An 18,268-nucleotide genomic window follows, 5' to 3' on the forward strand; every position below is an offset into this window, starting at 1 on the left:
GGGGAGAATGTAGTAGTAAGGAGAGTTTAATATTAGGAAATAATTAGATATGACATAGTTAATAGCATAATTTATTGAAACAAATGCTGTCAATCAGAGGTAAAATTTCCAGTGATGTAGTCAGTATAAACTGGGGGGCCGAGGACATGGATGGACACCCACCAAATCCTGAAGCTTGTCGTTTCCAAGGCATGTTCATTGTACAATATATCAGAAATGAAAATGCAGGTGCATCATGAACGAAAGGCAGGACAGAGCTAAGGACCATCTTGGGTCTGCAGCAGTAATTCGGTATTTTTCATGAACACTTTTTAAATTGCTTTGTATGAAGCTTGATAAAAACAGCTGAAAAATGGTGGTGGAGGATTTTGTGTAGCTCAGAACTGAAATCATAGAATCACAGAATGGTTTGGGTTGGAAGGGACCTTAAAGATCACCTAGTTCCAACCCCCTGCCCTGGGCAGGGACACTTCCCGCTAGACCAGGCTGCTCAAAGCCCCATCCAGCCTGGCCTTGAACACTTCCAGGGATGGGGCTTCCACAGCTTCCCTGGGCAACCTGTTCCAGTGCCGTACTTCAGAGTGAAATGAGTGACTGAAGCCATCTAACGAACTGGAGACCATTTCAGGAACTAGGTGAGATACGTTGCACCAGTACCCAAAATGAAAGCCAGCAATTGTCGCTAACAGTACGCGAGGATGGAGGTACAAAACAAGATCAGGGGAAAAAAAAAACCTATTAGCTTTTGCCTCAATTTTTTTTATTGGGTGGTGTTTACTATTCTGCAATCTCGGAACAGCTGAAGAACAAAGTCATTACTTTTGGCATCCTAGGATGGCGAGTGCTAAGGGTAATGCAGTTGTTCATTTGCAAGGAGTTAATATATAGGTGATAGAAGAAAACCCAATATAATGGATTTTAAAGTAAAGCAGTTTCTTATTTGTAAATTTGGTTCATCTGCAGTGAAGTAAACCTAACGAGGAAAAATTTAACGCTAGGCAGAGAAAAGCCTCATGCTGAATTTGGAATACATCCATTTGACCTTCTGTATGTGACTTCTGGGGTTCCTGCCATCCTCTCCCACTTATTTAAACACACACAGCCCCGGGGATGTCACAGTGACATTAAATCCTGACCTTATTCTCAACCGGGCTGTGGTACCCTGCAGTTCAACCACAGAGGAATTGCCGCACAACAGCCCGGGCTGGTTCCCACCACGAGACCCCAAAGCGGCCATGGCTGACAGGATCCTTGGAGCTCCTCTTCAGAGCACCCAGTTAGCTCCCTCTTAAACAGATTATTATCATCTGTCATCCCGGTGGAGAGGAGAAGCTAGAAATAGTCTAGCAAAGACTGACCTGGAAGATACCGTTAGAAGTTTAATGAAAAGGGGAAATCGCTTTCTGGAGATACATTAGAAACAGTGATCTTTAAAATGCTTCAGCTGATGAGTTAGCACTTTAGCCTGAACATGTTACTAAATACATTTCTGAATTTAAGAGGCAAAAAAAGGCCATTTACACAACAGTGAAAGCAGTGAAGCTTTTCCTGTCCACTCAGTCATGATTTTCTCTTCAACTTCTAAGGTAAATGGTCGAGCCCCAACTACTTTGTCCCATTTCTGAAGACCCCGAGCTCCCGGCCACGGCGCATCACTACAACGTCACCCAAAGTCGGTGCTCGCTCTTCCAGGCAGCCCGCACAGGGCACTTATCCCAGCCTGACTTCCACATTCCTCTCACAGCTTATAAGAATTGCTTCAAGCAGGAATGTGTTTGAAAATGTGAGAGATAATTAGTTCCAGTGCATTAAATAATGTGTTAATTATTAAGCACGTATAACGTGTATGTGGTTACACGTGTGTCAAATGAACACGTGGGGACCACTCCTATGTAATGTTGGCTCCTGAGCCTTTCACTCCTCACCCGCTGTGCGGGACTCACCTGCTGATACTTGTTTGTCTTGTACGGGTTACTATTTTTTTTTTAAAACAGAGGAATCTAAAGCGCCCCGAGGCCTACCGTAAGTGAAATAGGCTTTAATCAAACCCGCAATTCTGATATACAGGAATTCATTTTTAGGTGATTCATCATTCACTACTACCAGCCATGAAAAAGACAGGCCAGGTTCAGTGCCCGTTATCGTAAAGCGAGAACAGCGGAATTAGCAACGTCAGTTGTTTAAAAACTAATCAAAGCAAACTTTATTCATTGCTGTCCAATGCTGTAACTGAATTTTGTAGAAGGATGTACAGCCTCTTCTAATGACCTGAAACCCCAATCGCATACTACGGTGTAGTCTGTTGCAACTTCTGTTAATGGATTAAAGTTTTTAAAACAAATTAAAGCATTAGTACACCAGTTTTGTCACGTAAACATTTTAATGAATACATAAAGCACATATAAAGCAAAAGATTAAAACAAAATTATTGTTACAACCACCATAAACTCTATAAAAAAAAAATTGTGTTTTTTTTTTTTTTTTTTTACAAGCATACTGCTTGCACAGCAGGTTTTACAAAACAGTGTCTCACGAGCAATACCACTCCCTGAAAACTCATGACTTGGAAATAAAAATCACAGTAAGTATTTGCCTGAATCACCACATGTACTAGTCAGACTACCATTGATGGCACTACTTCTCAAAGCCTTCGTGGTGCTGCAGTACACATTAAAGCTCGCGTAAGAAATGTGACCGGCATTCAAGTGCAAAAAGAGAGAAGAAAAAATAAAAAAAAAGATGCCTGCATGTTCTGACAATTGTATCGCTCCACCTCATTACTTAAAAGGGCGCTACCTAAACTTTTTGCCTGTGCAGGTTTATCGCAAACCCTGCCCTCCCACCTTTTTTTTCTCTTTTTTTTTTTTTTTTTTTTTGTAGATCCCCATCCCAGCAGCTGCTGAACTCGGGGGTGGGTCTGGAGCGGCGGGTTCAGAAACGCTGAGCCAAAACCTCGGTTCTGCTCAACTTGAGCAGAATTTCAGCCCGGTGCTCCTGGCACCTTCCCGCTGGCTGCAGGAAGGGGAAGCCCCACGTCCCCCCCTTCTGTATTCCTCGCACCCAAACACATATTTCGGGAAAGAAATAGAGGACCAAGGCTTCATACAGGCAGCGGGAGAACATTACAGGATTGCATACAAAACTCTGCAGCAAAACGTAAGAAACTGATTTAATCTCTCACTACATCCGGCCTCAGGCTATTATTTACTGCAGCTCACAATATTTTGACCTGTTGCGAGTGTGTTACAAACACAGTTTAAAAGTTTAGTACGTTAATGCATAATGTTAAACCAGGGCAGAAAAGTTCTTATTTCACAATCCAAACTTTAGTAGGGAAAAAAAATTAACCATAAACAAAAGAATTACAAAAGCGTGAACACCAGCGTAGAAGAAACAAACCAGCACTCAGTACGTACTGCAGTTGAATACAGGCTGCTATCTAGGAGGCGCAAGAAAGATTTGATCATTTTAACAAACTTGCTTATACGCTTTACAAATGTTTTGATAAATATTCTATAAAGATTAGAAAGGAAATAATTTATAGTTACACTACTGCCTTGCATGCTTTCGAAAATGTCTGCACCGCAGTTTCTTTCTGTCACCCTTTTAAAATCTTCTTTAATACAATAGAGTTTAAGCTGTGCACAACAATAGTTTGGAATATTCTACCTTAAAAAAAAAAAAAATTCCTAAAAGTACAAAATTCAAGCTGGTTTTGATTAAGTTACCTAAAATCTTGATGGGGCAGGAGGAACAACTGCAAACGCCTTTGCTGCCCCTTAGAGGAGAAGGAGTATTTCTGTACATCCCAGTATTTCTATTTTTATTTACTCCCATGGGACTCCCACGCACTCTTAATTTAACTTCAGAATTCCAGGGTAAGGGAGAACCTGCTCCACGGGAGAAAAGGAGGCCACAAACAAACAGTCCCCGCTTTGTTCCTACCCCACCTTTCCCTACACAATAGTGAATATGCTTCATTAATGTACTTTTCAGCTACGGCTGCAAGATGAAAATGCCTCCACAAAGAATTTATAATGTGTTTTGCTCGAATGTCAGCCCTAAATCTGTACAAAGAGCAAGTGTTGTCCCTGCATTCCAGCGCTCGCTGGTGTGGGTAGTTGAGATACACGCTCCCACTGGGGCACGGGGCTGCCTGGGAAAGGGAGACAGCGAGAAAGGCAGCTGCAGAATTGCTTTGAAATGCTTCAAAAAAATTCATCAGAAACAAGGGCAAGGAAACAAACCCTGCGGCTCCAGGAACTTTCCAATTTCGAGCCTTTGAAATTCATCCCTTTAAGGTGCTTTTCATGGTATCTTATTTACCTAGGCCTGTTTACTTGGTGGAGCCTGGAAAACAGCCACGGGGCTTCATTCTGTTTCAGGTCATCCTTGAACATCTTCATCATCCATCACTACTCTCCCACTCCACAAAATTCAGCAAGTGTCAACCACTTAGGATTTAAGCACGAATAAAGACTATTGGCCGTCTAGATTTCCTCTGTACACACACGTATAAATAAATGACACCACAAGCCTTCCTTGATACAAGAAACCATTGAGTCAAAGGCTAAATAAATAATAGTTGAAGCAACCCTCTGTGGCACTTGCTCAACATTTTCTGCACCCAAACCCTCCCATGACAGAGCTTCCTACGACATGTTTTCGTGCATCGATTCTATCATCGTGTGAAACGGTGCTAGAGATGCTTTGGCACTGGAAGTCCTAATGCGACTGACTTTTGCCAAGACAATAAAACTTCTCTGTGCTTCCAGCTGAGACCTTGCAAGCCAGGACTCTGTAACAGACATTGTATGTAGTTGTTCTTAAAAAAACTTAATTACTTCTGCTAGGTAAAAGAAATGTTAGAATTGTCCATAATTCTGCGCTGTTTTGCAGACGTTTAAGTGCTTCAAACTAGCAGTTTACTGAACGGCAACATAGATAAGACAGATGATATCCTGCCCTCTCATGCATAATTGCGTGGAGATCTGTAGAGAATCATAGCAATCGTGTTCACACCAAAGGATAAAATACAGAATTGGTACAACCTGCAGCCATTTTTTAGTCATCGCTGCTAAAAAGTGAGTTGGTTGGTTTATTGCTAAGCAAGAACGTACATACCTCTGTATATTCTGTATGCAGAATCTAAGTTTTTGGTATCATTTCCTTGGTGTACAAAGAGCATTTCATACGCTGTTTTTCATCAAGCAACACAGTATACGAATAAAACAGCAAGAGTTGAGCTAGCCAAGCAGGTTCCAGAAAAATAACAGTGTTGGGAACAGTCTCTGATATCTGCGGTAACAGTAAGAAAAGTGGTTCTCTTCATTCTCCCAGCAACTGCTTGTTGCCTCTATGAATATTACATACCTACAGCACGACTGCGTAATTGCTAAATCTCTGTCATAAGCGTTCTAGTCCCCGGTTTGTAAATGTGAGAAACAAGAAGACCAAAATGCACAGCTTGCTTAGCGCCGGCTACCAAGTGTGAGAAGCTTCCGGTTTTAAGTTTCCGGAGTATTTTTCATCCAGTGGGCTCTATGTTACAACAACTCTCCAGGAAAGGGCTATTGTAGGTTGTGCTTCCCAGTGCGGAGCTGTGGAGCACGGCGGCAGCCTGCAGCTCTCCTATCTTGTATTTGTGACCATAGATCGCAAATCAGTTTTAAACCCCAGGGCAGCACGTAGCACGTCCCAGTGCAACTCTATGGGAAAGCCGCACGTGCTCACGTCACGGGTTAGAGCGTCTGGAACGGCCAGCGAAGGTTGTCAAAGGTTATTGAAATCTTTAGGCCCTGGCAGCAACTCTAAGCGTTGCTTTTTTTTTTGCAGCACACGACTTGAGCAACAACATCAAACAATATACCCAGCTAAAACAAAGGCTTGAGCAACGACATCAAACAACATATTCAGCAAAAGCAAAGGTTTTTACAGCCCTACAGTAGTTCCATTCAAATGCTTATGTAGTGTGTGAACACACAAACACAAGACTCCACTTATCATTTACACGGCAGAGGGTACAGTGAAAATACCTTAAACTTTGCCACTCACCACTAGTGAGCGAACATGCCACCTGCGTAAATTATCAGAGGAGGCGGGTTAATCCTGGAAAAGGAAAGAATTCAAGTAATATATTTTCATCAATACCTCGTTTTCCAGTTCGTAACGAAGAAGTGGTTTGTTACCCAATCTCTAATATGAAATGCTTGGAATATAAATCTTCACTTCTCGCCAGAATAAAGCAGCTGGACTATTTGGTACACCTGGGATTCAGGATAGTATCTGCCAAGCCATCTCCTCAGCAATGCTAGCGACTGACCTCAAAACATGCTCTTGCGCAAGCAGGCAGAGAACGTGGCCACTGTTCGTTTTCTTTTCCTAACATCTATTTCCAAGTCTGTCCCTCAGTTACTGCCAAACTACCTAGAGCTTGTCTTGCACTTGGTGCTCTCATCCAGCTCCGTTTCTGCAAATATTTAAGAACAACGCACAAAAGCAGACTGAAGTTTCTCTAAATGGCACAGCACACAATGCACCACATGAAATGTTCACAAGAATTCCTCTCAGTAATGTTTCTAGAGCCACCTGGATTTCTAATACTCCTTGTTACTACCCAGAATAGCTCCTCTTGTTTCCCAGATCTATGCTTTTTTTGTTGTTGTTGTTTTTTTTCCAGTTTAAAGCCAAGCATTGCATTACACATCTGCAAGTACCGTCTTGCTGGCTAAGTCAACTCTTGCATTATAGCAGTTACACCTTCCTTCCAGTCCCACCCTTCCTGTTTAATTGTACTTTATTTTGCCGTAGCTGCGCAGCTCTCTATTCCTCAGAGCTCACCTTGCCCGAGCCCCGCCGGGGAACGTGTCTTTCACCTCCAAAGAATCTGCCCAGCGAGTCAAGTAGACCCGAGTCTCTGTGCCTTGGAGATCCATGTCTAGCATGGTCTGTAGTGCTCGCAGATGCCATTTTTGATCCGTGCCGGAAAGAGGAGCGTTTTTGTGAAGCCATCAAATCCGAATTCTCCGAAGCTGCTGCACTGTCCTCTTGGATGGTTTGTAGCTCGTCTGACTCCGAGGGCCGATCTTTGAAGGTGTTGTCTTCTCTTCCTGGGGCATCTCGGGAAAAGAGGCGGATCAAGTGGGGGCGACCGGTCGTGTCAGCTGGGTTGGCCTCGGGCCAGGCATTCTTCGGGTCTGCTGTGCCTTTGGAGTCTGTCACCGCTGGGCTCTTCGTGGAGGTCCCATTGTTCTGGTTCACATCTGCCTCTCCTGCAAACAACAAGGATGAGATATGAATACAGGCCTGTGAAAAACAGCCCGGGAACAATGCTGCTTTCTCTCCCTTGCCTCGAGATGCTCATTTCATACAAAACCCGTAATATGTGCAGTTGCAATGAAACTATGTTCTCTACCAGCCTGTAAGAACATTAAGCTATCTTGGAACCGAAACCAGGATGTTCTCACACTAAATTTGCAGTAGTTCTAGGTGGTTTTTTTTCATTAGAAGAAATTGTAAATAGCTCAACATGTTGTTAGAAGCACAACTGAAACTAATTTTATTCATGTGGAAAGCTTACTGAGGAGGAGGCAATCAGTTACAGTGTCGGAATAATCAGAATTCCCATACTTTCCCTGGAGGACTGCAACTCTAAAATGTGCTGGTTTTCTCCAAAACAGGAAAAAAAAAAAAAAGTTAAAGTGACATCACAGGACGGTGCCTTCTCAAGTGCACGTTCCCTCTCCACGATGTCAGAGCTTTTGTACCTGAAGGTTTTGTCCCCATTTGGAACCCCTCACTGTAACTTCAATACTGATCAGACAAGTGTCACGAGGGAAGGTTTTGTCACTATTTAAATTGTCCTCACTTCCAAAAGGCAGAGGACACTAAACTGCAGTGTCTGCTTGGCCTCCCATGACAGTTTTTCCTCCACGTGTGATGCTGGCAGTCGGCGTATGATGTCCTAGCGCTGCTGCTGCAGGCCTAGAGCAAAACTCTCTGAGATTTGTATTTAGTGCTTGTGAGAAGTGACAAAGAGGATTATCAGAAACTGATGAGCTTTTAGCCAAGAAAGGTGCCGAGACAGACCTCCGAGGTGCCCCTCTGCTGCCTTCTCTGCAGGGGCGTTTTGATGCAAGCAGTAAAATATCTGAAGAGAAATCGGCTGTAGCACACTTAACCTTTAACCTGTGGCAGCTCCTTCTATCAGCGACAAAAAGATTTATGGAGGTTTTTATAGTCTATACCATTATTCCCACTGTTCCAAAAGGAACTGCAACCACTGAGGAATACGTCTTATGTCCAAGGAACACCAGAACAGTTATTAGTAGGACACTGCTTCAGAAGCAACCTTCAGACCCGACACCTCCCACGCAGTCGCCCCCATTGTCAGAAACGTTTTTTGGAGCTAACGAGGCTCAAAATTTCAGAAATAAGTTACAGCTAGTCATATGTTACCTTTAGGGTTCTTCTAATCACCTCATTAAATGCCCATTTGATTTGGTCCTTGTGCCATGGGAGGGACAGGATCTGTCAAATACTGTTACATTTTCGAAGTACTCCGGGCTCAAGTTCTTTGCTGATTCACCAGACCAATTTTAAACTCGACACAGTCATTTCGTATCATTTTGCCCACCCACAGGGCACTAAAGAAACCTCTTCTCAGGCTGAGATTAATTTTTAAATAGTTTTATGGATAACAGCACGAGACAGTAACGATGGCTTCTGCAAACATATACCGGTACTTAGGTTACAATCTGCTGTAATCAGTCCGCTACCGTTTTTCACAGAAAAAAAACATAACGTGCAGTTTTGCTGTGCAACTTTCTTTTTTCTTCTGTGAAAACTACCTAGAAAATATTGGGGAAAACCAAAGAAAATTTCCTTTGGTTAAAAACGTCTAAACGTATTTCTCAGGAATACAATTATTTAACCAATGCTAATTGTCACTGAAGACCTCGTCAGTGGGGAAAAGGAAAATATTGGCTGTCAACTTTGGGATTTGGGTTTTCCTGAAAAGATACTTTCAAACTTATTAGGAACTATTAAAGCCCCCAAATGATTTTCTTAATCGAACGAGAGAGAAAGTAACTAACATGGATATATGGCACATTCTAAAGCCGCAAAACATTTTAAATAGCAACTCTAAGCCTAGATTCTATACCATAACACAAATCCATTCAAGGACAGAAAAAGAAAAACAAACAAAAGAGCTATTGTATTTAATTAAATGCATTAACAAAACACCAGAGCATCTGCATACTAATATTTTTTACAACAGTTGTTCTTTGTGTCACTGAATACGGGTATTGGTAAGCAACAAAGAAGGGTATTTGTGCCACAAAAGTAGCTTCTCCCAATGCATACGCAGTGAGCTATAAAGTATAAATCTTTCTGTATGCTTTATTTCAGTAATGAAAGCACACATTTAAGTTTTCCCCTACATTTTCTGTATGCTTAAAGTCTTCTCTAATATTTAAAAATATATAGCAGAGAGATATTAATAGCTGAACTAACTAATCGAAGTCTTCAAGTGCATTTGAGAGACAGATCACTTTAATAATGTCTTAAGGATATCCAGAATTAATGGCACGTGTAAACATACGCTTATTTGTTCATTTAGAAACAAATATTTAGACAACTTCTATTAAAACCCATTATAAGTGCTGTGCATATGATATTGATCTTTTCTTTGTTTCTCCCTGCAAGATGAAGCGCTCTTGTTAAAATAGAGCACCCTTCCTGTACCATATCATTTGTGCAAGAGAAAGCAGCCCAGGGAGGAAAAGGTCTTCAGGCATGATTTTTTTCTTTAAACCCCTGTAAAATGGGCTCAAGAGTAAGCACAGCAGAACGCACCGCCACAGGCATTACCAGAAGGCTATTAAAGCGTCAACTATTTCCATTTTAAAGTGAATAAAGTCATTGAAAGCGTGCGAGTGAGAGCATGAGAAAAGCACGTCCTCGCATTAGCCCAAAAGCAGCAGGAGGGAGACAGATGCCGAGCAGGGATCCTTTGGGACCACTCCCAAAGGCAACGCCATCTTTCCAGTTCCCCTCACGCTGTGCAGCTCTGGAGCCTGCTGCTGGCACAACTTTCCCCGCGCACGTTGGCCAGAGTGAACAAAGCCATTTGTTCCCTCTACACACAGCGACTCCCCAAACGAGGGAACATGGATGGATTAAAAATTCTGATCAGCCTATTCATTAATCAAAATAGAAATTCCAAAGATATGTATTGGGCAGCTGCAAAGAGGATGGCAGATCTCTCCTCACAAGGAGCCACATGGAGAAGAGAAGGGGCAACGGGTCCAAGGTGCACTGGGAGGGGTTTAATCTCAACATAGGAAAGAATTTTTTTATGGTAAGAACAAGCATTCACTGGAGCAACCTCCCCAGGTGTGTGGTAGAGTTCCCATTGCTGGAGGTTTTTAAGATGCAACTGGACAGCATGCTACATAATGTCATCTAGGCTCCCTTTCCCACAAAAAGTTGGACCAGATGATGTTTTGAGGTCCCTTCCAACCTGGGCTGTTCTATAATTCCATGATTTTTTCGATGAAACAATATGAAATTCAACCCCCCACTGCCTTTAATAGGAGATAGGCCACATATAAGTATTTTCAAAACCACTATGCCTTAAAGCTCAATTTGACAGTAATAGTTTATCCCATTTCTTAGGATACAATTTTAGGTAAGCTTCTAATTAGCTGGGACCTCTCAGTCCTGTGGTTCCAACAGCATGTATGTCAAGACCATGGAAACCTGTTTTACACAAAGTACAATCTCTGATGGAGAGTCCCTTGGATACAAATACCCTTCTCCTGGGTCGCATGGTAGACCTGCTCTGTGATAGTCCCTCCTTGTGTATATAGAAGTCTGTGGTCTTCTTCCATACAAAAGACAAACCTTAGAAAGAGGGTCATTAAGCTAAGAGTTTTAATGTGTTAAGCTTAAAAAAAAAAAAGGGGGGGGGATTACAAGTTTTTCATCTCCTCCCACCCCTTTCCAGTCTTGCTTTCTTGCAGATAGTTGTAATTCCTCTCACATTCCTATCGCTGCTCCCTCTACAAGTGCTGTAAAATAAAGGAGGACAATGAAGCTGACAGAAGCTGCAGTGTGTGCCCCTGCTTGGCCTTCTCAAGAGAGGCTTAGTGCAACAGCCACAGCATACGGCAAATATTGGTTGTAACAATACATGACAGCAGCTTAAATATTTGTACGAATTCTTAAGAATTAAGTACTATTTACTCGTTACAAACAGCAGAAAGTACATTAATCAAATTTATAACACCGAATATTTAATATGTTTTATAGTGGCTACAGATTGCTGTGACTGATTACTAATTTCCTTTTTCTTGGCCTTTTCCTCGGTGTATGAATATGAAGATTATCTCACTTCAGGGACCTTTTGAATCGACTTTTCATGTTAGCTTAAGTCATGTATATTTATAAAGCAGTGCTCTTCAGTATATGAAATATAATGTGTATTTGTCCTTTTCTACTTTTTTGCTCCTTTCTCTTCTATGAGAAGACAACTGGACAGTTAAATATAATGCAGTACAGTTCTTAGTTTTGAGTCAACTATATTTCAGTATGCTTACTGAAGTGCCGATAATAAAATATTAAATAAAACATCTGGAATTTTGTACTGACTTACCCGTTTCTAGTCACTTGAAAAAGAAAAGGTTACACCTAAAACCTGCTCAGTTTTGTAACGCCTAAGATTTCCAGGTCTTCAGTAAGCTGTAGTAGTAAGGCGTATGTGCAACGTATTAGCAATAGTTTGCCTTGCATTATTTAAGAGCTGAAAACCACCATTCTGGAACACGTGACTTTTAGTAACGTTCGTGGTAATATCAGGACATTTGAAAGAATGCAAAGGACAGAAAAGCACGTCCACTGTCACTACATCTAAGCTGCAGTTGAGGATGTCTGGGTTCCAACTCCGCGTTAAGATGACCATTTCCCAACATCTTGCCTTTCCTTTTTATGCAGTTAAGGTCTCTAAGAAAAGGACCATAAGGAATTGTTTTGCGTGAAGTATAGCATAAGGCACCGCTGGGAGCCCTAATTCTCCTGCACTATCACACACCTCGCTTCTAAGTCTAACGTTCTTGAGTAGACGGGACAACGGAGCTTTGGGTATGCGTGTGACTGAGGAGTCTGAACATGCAGCAGTAATTACACACCCTGATCTACTACAAAAACCGGGATCATGTAAAAAGCAGGCCAATTTAACACTTAATTTCCTTGGAAAAATGACCCAATTATTTGATGCTCAGCTATATCAAGTATCAAAACCATCCATCCTGCAGTCCACTGCAGGTCATCTGTCAGGAACAGCAAGGCCAGTCCTGGCTTCCAGCCAGAGCTCCACCGCTGCAGATGGCACCGAGGAGCCCTGTGTGGCTTAGCACACAGTGGGAGCACTCGGTGGTCAGACTCAAAGGAGAAAAGGGGATGAGGGAATGGGTGCAAAGTGGTAAACTGGTGCGGAGAAAGGTTCATCAAACAAGGCTAGGGATCTCCTGATCATTCGCTGAGTCACTTCAGAAAATACCAGAGTTATCCGATCCAAGATCCTTGAGGTGGTTCCACTCTCTCCCTTGGGCCCCAGTGAGAGGTCCGATCCAGCTCCTGGTTTGGATTTTGACTGCAGCGCAGAATGGAGTGTCCACAGCCATTAGGCTTCGCTTCACATAAGTACGTGGGGGAGAGGGAGGAAAGAATTATATCTGCATTGTTAAATCTGAACTGCAAAGCTTGATTTATCCTCATTATGCTAAGACACTGCAGGCAAAAAATGGCTCTCAGCCTAACTTCACTAATATGGTTAGAAGGCAAGATGCCATCAGACATTTCATTTCACAGATCTCATTACTGGGTTTGCCTGAAGCTTGTCAAACTGCTGGACATCAATTTTTAACAAATATTTCTGTTTGGAATAGATGGCACGCAGCACAATTGCGAAACAAACAGTTGGTCACAGCTCTGAACACAACTAGAATCGATCTGCTGGTGCATTCAGCCTTTACACAAACATTTTTCCCATTTGCTAGCAGAATGAATGCAGGGAGAAATGCCGTAATCCAGATCCACATGAGTTTAACACTCCTACTGCAGTCAGCCAAGAGACTGCTTCCATTACAGCTTGCTCTCTTCCCTCCCTCCTTGCCAAAGCTTATCACTTTTAGGGGAAAAAAATTCCACCCAAAGGCAGATTTTCTTTATCGCTTCAGAGTAACTGAAGGATGAACGTTCTTCTGCACAAGAAACTCCGCTTTTCCTATGGGCTAATCAAGCTGTAGACCAAAGCTCCACAAAAATGAGAAGCCATCTGCTAAGCATAACGTGCGTTCCTTTGACTTCCCTCCCTCACTGCATACATGAGACGTTACAGAGCATACGAGGCTCTTGCCAGGCAAGAACGAAAGGTCCTGAAGTGTGTTCCCATTCCACTGGTGAGCTGAGTACACTTCCACACTGCCCTGATGAAGCAGTGAATAAGGGGTCTGTTGTGGCACCAGTTTCCTTGCAACAAACCTTAGTACTCAAAATACAGTAAAAAGTGGAAAACCCCACCTGGCCCAGTGTAGACTTACAAATACCTGTTACTACAGAGTTGTACTTACTTCTATTGAAATAAGTTGACTACATGACCAAGTTTAGTTCTCTACTACATCTTGGGTCAATAAAGATCACTGGCTAAGCCTGCTGAAAAGCACTGCACTGCTATTGGTGAACGCACAACACATTTTTAGAGCTGACATTTAGACTGCATTGCTGTGGCCAGATGAATGGAACTTCCACTTAGGATTTTACAAGAAAAGCCCGACAAATGCTGCTTTCCCTGACTCCCTGATGCCTTGTGGAATACCAGTTCCCAGCCATTCTCTGCAGGCAGCATTATGCCCCCCAAGAGCTACTGCCGGGACTGAAATCCAGCAGTTCAAATAGGATCACAGAATCATAGAATGCTTTGGGTTGGAATGGGCCTTAAAGATCACCCAGTTCCAACCCCCTGCCCTGGGCAGGGACACCTCCCACTAGACCAGGCTGCTCCAAGCCCCATCCAGCCTGGCCTTGAACACTTCCAGGGATGGGGCATCCACAGCTTCCCTGGGCAACCTGTTCCAGTGTCTCTCCACCCTCACAGTAAAGAATTTCTTCCTAATATCTAATCTAAATCTCCCCTCTTTCAGTTTAAAACCGTTACCCCTTGTCCTGTCGCTCCACTCCCTGATAAAGAGTCCCTCCCCATCTCTCCTCTAGGCCCCCTTCAGGTACTGGAAGGATCTATTAATTCTAGACCTTCGCTAATACCTAAGTCTTGGCACAGTTGCTTTCAGACTCCTGAAAGATCTCATCTCTCCAAGCCCTCCCTGGGCCTCTCCTGCTGAAGAACAGCCGTCAGGGAAGCAGACAGAGCTCGGCCTTGCAGCAGAGCTCGCATGAAAACACAAAAAGGTCTTGATGGAGAGAAGGGAAGTGCCAGTTCGCATCCTATTATGGAAATACCTGTCTTTGCAGGTTTAGCAGGAGCAAGGAGTGACAGTATGTCTATATTACTTATGCTCATATTTTGAAGGAAATAAATAATAATATATAAAATTTAAATATTTTTAAATACATACTGCATTCACTCAGTAGGAGTGTGTACTTTTTAGCATAAAACTATGCTAAAAGGAAAAAAAATGAAAATTGCATAGCAGAATGATAATTCTTTCAGATACTAATTACTACAGTATGAAAAAATAAGTTCAATTCCTCTGACTGCGTTTCTGATACTAACCTAAAATGTATTCCAGACCCGCTGAAAAAAACCTGCAAACATTTGACATACTTTGGCATTAATTCACAAGTAGCTGTTTTACTGGATAAGAGAACCAGTAAAATCTCTCCTGAAATGACTAGCAAGCTTCTTTCCACAGGGCCAGTCAATGAAAACTTGCCAACGGGGATAAATAAACCTTCCCAGCTGACTTGACAGTTTCTTATCATTTCCCTCAACGCATAAGACTGTAGGTCTCGTTGTCATCCTGAGATGTACCATTTTCAGGACCTCCCTCAGCTACATGAAAGATAATGCTCAGAGCTCGGCAAGTAGAGCTGGAAAAATCTACCCGTGAAATAGTTTATCCTGAAGGTTGCCAATATGAGAGAGGCGACCTGCCAGAAACATTCTCTACCACATACAGTCACTGTCGATCTGCCTAAAGATAATCAAAATCATCAACCTGGGACTGGGGGACAAAGAAGGGACTTTTAGATTTTCAGTACTGGGCCGAGCGTATGCATTGTTTGTACAAGCAGTACCGGGTTGCGCGGGGCCCACAGAATCAGGTTAAAATAAATACACTTCTTTCAATATGGTGACAACTGTTTCAAGGTCATATTTACACTGAGGCAAGCTATAAAATTATATACACCATGACCAGTACGTTATGTCCTTTAACAGGAAATATCATGAGCCTTATCTGCTTTCCTAAGTTTGCCTCTGCGGTAAAGCTAACAAAGGTGTACTTGGCACTTCACAGCCTTTGGAAGAGGGATCCCTGTAGCCGGTGGTACAGGAGAATTGTTGCTGTGATATCTCTTCTGGTAGGGTAACTATACCGACTTTTTCAACTTACCTGGTAAAACCGTGACACAATCACTCAACGACTAGATGGAAACACACAGGAGTGTAACATCTAGCTGGAATGGTGACACTCTAATAAACATGCCTGAGTCCTATCTCTTGAATTAGCAAACAGCACATCATTTTTAGCTTTGCTGACAATTTTATGATTTGAGAGGCTTGGTTCTATAAAACAAATATAAAATAAAAACTAAGAATGCACTATATATTCATTACAGCTTGTGTTCAGCATTATTGTTCCACTGAAGGAACTAAGTTTTACAGTATTACTGTGTAAAAAATAGTAACATTACCCAAGTCAGAGATTTTTGATATACCATCACCAGGGGTTCTTTTGCTGGAAAACTCTTAGGTATTGTCAGGCTTTTCACCACGGCACACGCAAGTCCTAGCATCTGCATGTCAGAGATCCGAAAACACTTGCAGTTTGTGCAGGAATAACTCGATGTTGTAGTCTGTGCCCAAAGTCTGGCTATTAACAGGAATCACATGTGGTTACTGTGGGTTGAAATGCTTTAACGTCCCATTACCCACAGCAAGGGGCTGCTCTCTGGGAGCCAGGTTTTAAAATTGACGAAGGAAAACCAGCATCATACCTTCCCCAAACTTGTACACCCTGTATTATTTATGTCTTTAAGTATCCTCTTTCCTCTCTTATTGAAGAAACTTAGCCCTTCACACAGATGCTCGATTAAAGTTGCAAAATGAACAGTGGCAGCAGCTGAAAGAGCCGTGTTCATTCTGGCCACGTCAAAGGAAAGAGATCAAAGCAAGCCAGACAGCAATGCATTTCAAACCATGGGAACTGTAGCAGTAATTGCACACCAGCTCCATGCATTCTCCCATTAAAGAAGATGCTGAAGCTTAAAACCAGAGGTACAACAGATCTTTTTTTCTTAAGCCTACTCTGAAAGTCACACCAGATTGAACATGCAGGAAATTAGCTGGGGGGCCTAAGTTACACACTGTCTGTCAGGCTATATATGTATTTCTGCAATTCGGGGATGCATCTTTGTAAGAAATTACCAGTTACTCTTAACTTTTGAGGTCTTGCAGGAAAGTTTTCTGCTGAGCCATCTGCTGCCTTTACCTAACTGCATGGGCCAGCTGCACATAAAGAAAGCCACCAATTTGGGAATACATGGCACAAACCATAGCAAAAAGCAGACGGCTCTGGACTTTGTTATTTGACTCATGAGTGTGTGAGAGTGTTCACAGAATCACCGAATGGTCGGGGTTGGAAGGGACCTCTGGCGATCATCTAGTCCAAGCCCCCGGCCAGAGCAGGGTCACTTAGAGCAGGTTGCACAGGAAGGCGTCCAGGTGGGTTTTGAATGTCTCCAGACACAGAGACTCCACTACCTCTCTGGGCAGCCTGTTCCAGTGCTCCGCCACCCTCAAAGGAAAGAAGTTTTTCCTCATGTTGAGATGGAACTTCATGTGTTCCAGCTTGTGCCCGTTGCCCCTTGTCCCGTCACTGGGTACCACTGAGAAGAGTCTGGCCCCAGACTCTTGAGACCCACCCTTTAGGTATTTATAAGCATTGATAAGATCCCCTCTCAGTCTTCTCAGTGTTGTATGCTTGTGAATGTACTCAAGCAAAGAAACATGCAAGTAAAAAGAGGCATTCAAAAAAGTTAATAATACCCCCTGTAGTGAAACAATTTTTTATCTCAAGCTTGTAATCAAACCCAATCCACTGGATTGCACGGACTGCCTTGCGCTCTGCGTGTTTTCATAGAGTCGGTCACTCGGTTATCCATGCCACTGATTGACAATGAAGGGCTGAAATGAAGCCCACACGGTGGCCTACCACTGCAGAGGAATGCAGCAGTGTAGGCCTGGCTCACAGCCTCTCCCTCTTGTTTTCCAGACCTTCTAGCATCGCCTCCCTTTGCTGAGGGTGACAAAGGAGAGTACAGAAAACAAAAAAGCCTGTGGTTGAAACCAGTGGGACTTGCTATGGCAGAAATTTGGAATCTATGAGAAGCATGTGGCAATTCTCCACACAGCCCGCAGAGAGTTTGTTTTTTTTTTTAAAAACTTAACCAAAGAATTCTACCCACCCACCAGTTCCAAAGAAAACCGTTCCTTTGTGTTACTAGAACATATCGGTTTGTTTTAATCTTGAGTATCTCACAAAGGATCCGCCCACAGGAAAGTGAGCTGGGGCATCATTTGTAACGAACAATTTCATGTACTTAAAGAGGAAAAATTAAATCACCTGTTCAATCCATCAGCACTTGTCTACTTTAAAAATTGTGCAGCTGACTAGTATTAAACAAAGTTTGCTTGATTATTCATCAACAGTCATGCTGAGCCTGAATAATCGTTAGGTTGCAAAACCTGTATATATCCCACCCATCCCCAAAGTAACAGCACAACAAAATGACTACCGCTTACTTCAGATTTCACAACAACTTCCACTGTCTTTTGGATTTTCCACATCAGTTATGTTTTCCTAAAAAATAACCTATTCCTGTCAGCGCAACTCAAGATACAATATTACAGATAGATTTCTTTCATAACACCATAGAGAAACAGGGCCTTAAAAATCAGCAGAAAAAGACGTTGGTGAAATAAGTGAAGCGAGGACAGTGACCGAACCAGCTGGTTCAAGGGAAG

General features: G+C 42.6%; 1 protein-coding gene across 8 annotated transcripts in view; it reads right to left on the reverse strand.

Annotated features, from left to right (window-relative positions):
• The window catches only part of MBP (myelin basic protein), a 121,788-nt gene that overhangs the window by 14,559 nt on the left and 88,961 nt on the right, over positions 1–18,268 (reverse strand). For all 8 annotated transcript variants that reach the window (XM_054191051.1, XM_054191049.1, XM_054191045.1 and 5 more), the window contains one exon: positions 6,841–7,271. In XM_054191051.1, the coding sequence (XP_054047026.1) occupies positions 6,841–7,271 (431 nt within the window). The remainder of the gene's footprint in view (positions 1–6,840; positions 7,272–18,268) is intronic.

The sequence above is a fragment of the Rissa tridactyla genome, chromosome 2 (genome assembly GCF_028500815.1).
Source record: "Rissa tridactyla isolate bRisTri1 chromosome 2, bRisTri1.patW.cur.20221130, whole genome shotgun sequence".
NCBI classification, from domain to species: domain Eukaryota; kingdom Metazoa; phylum Chordata; class Aves; order Charadriiformes; family Laridae; genus Rissa; species Rissa tridactyla.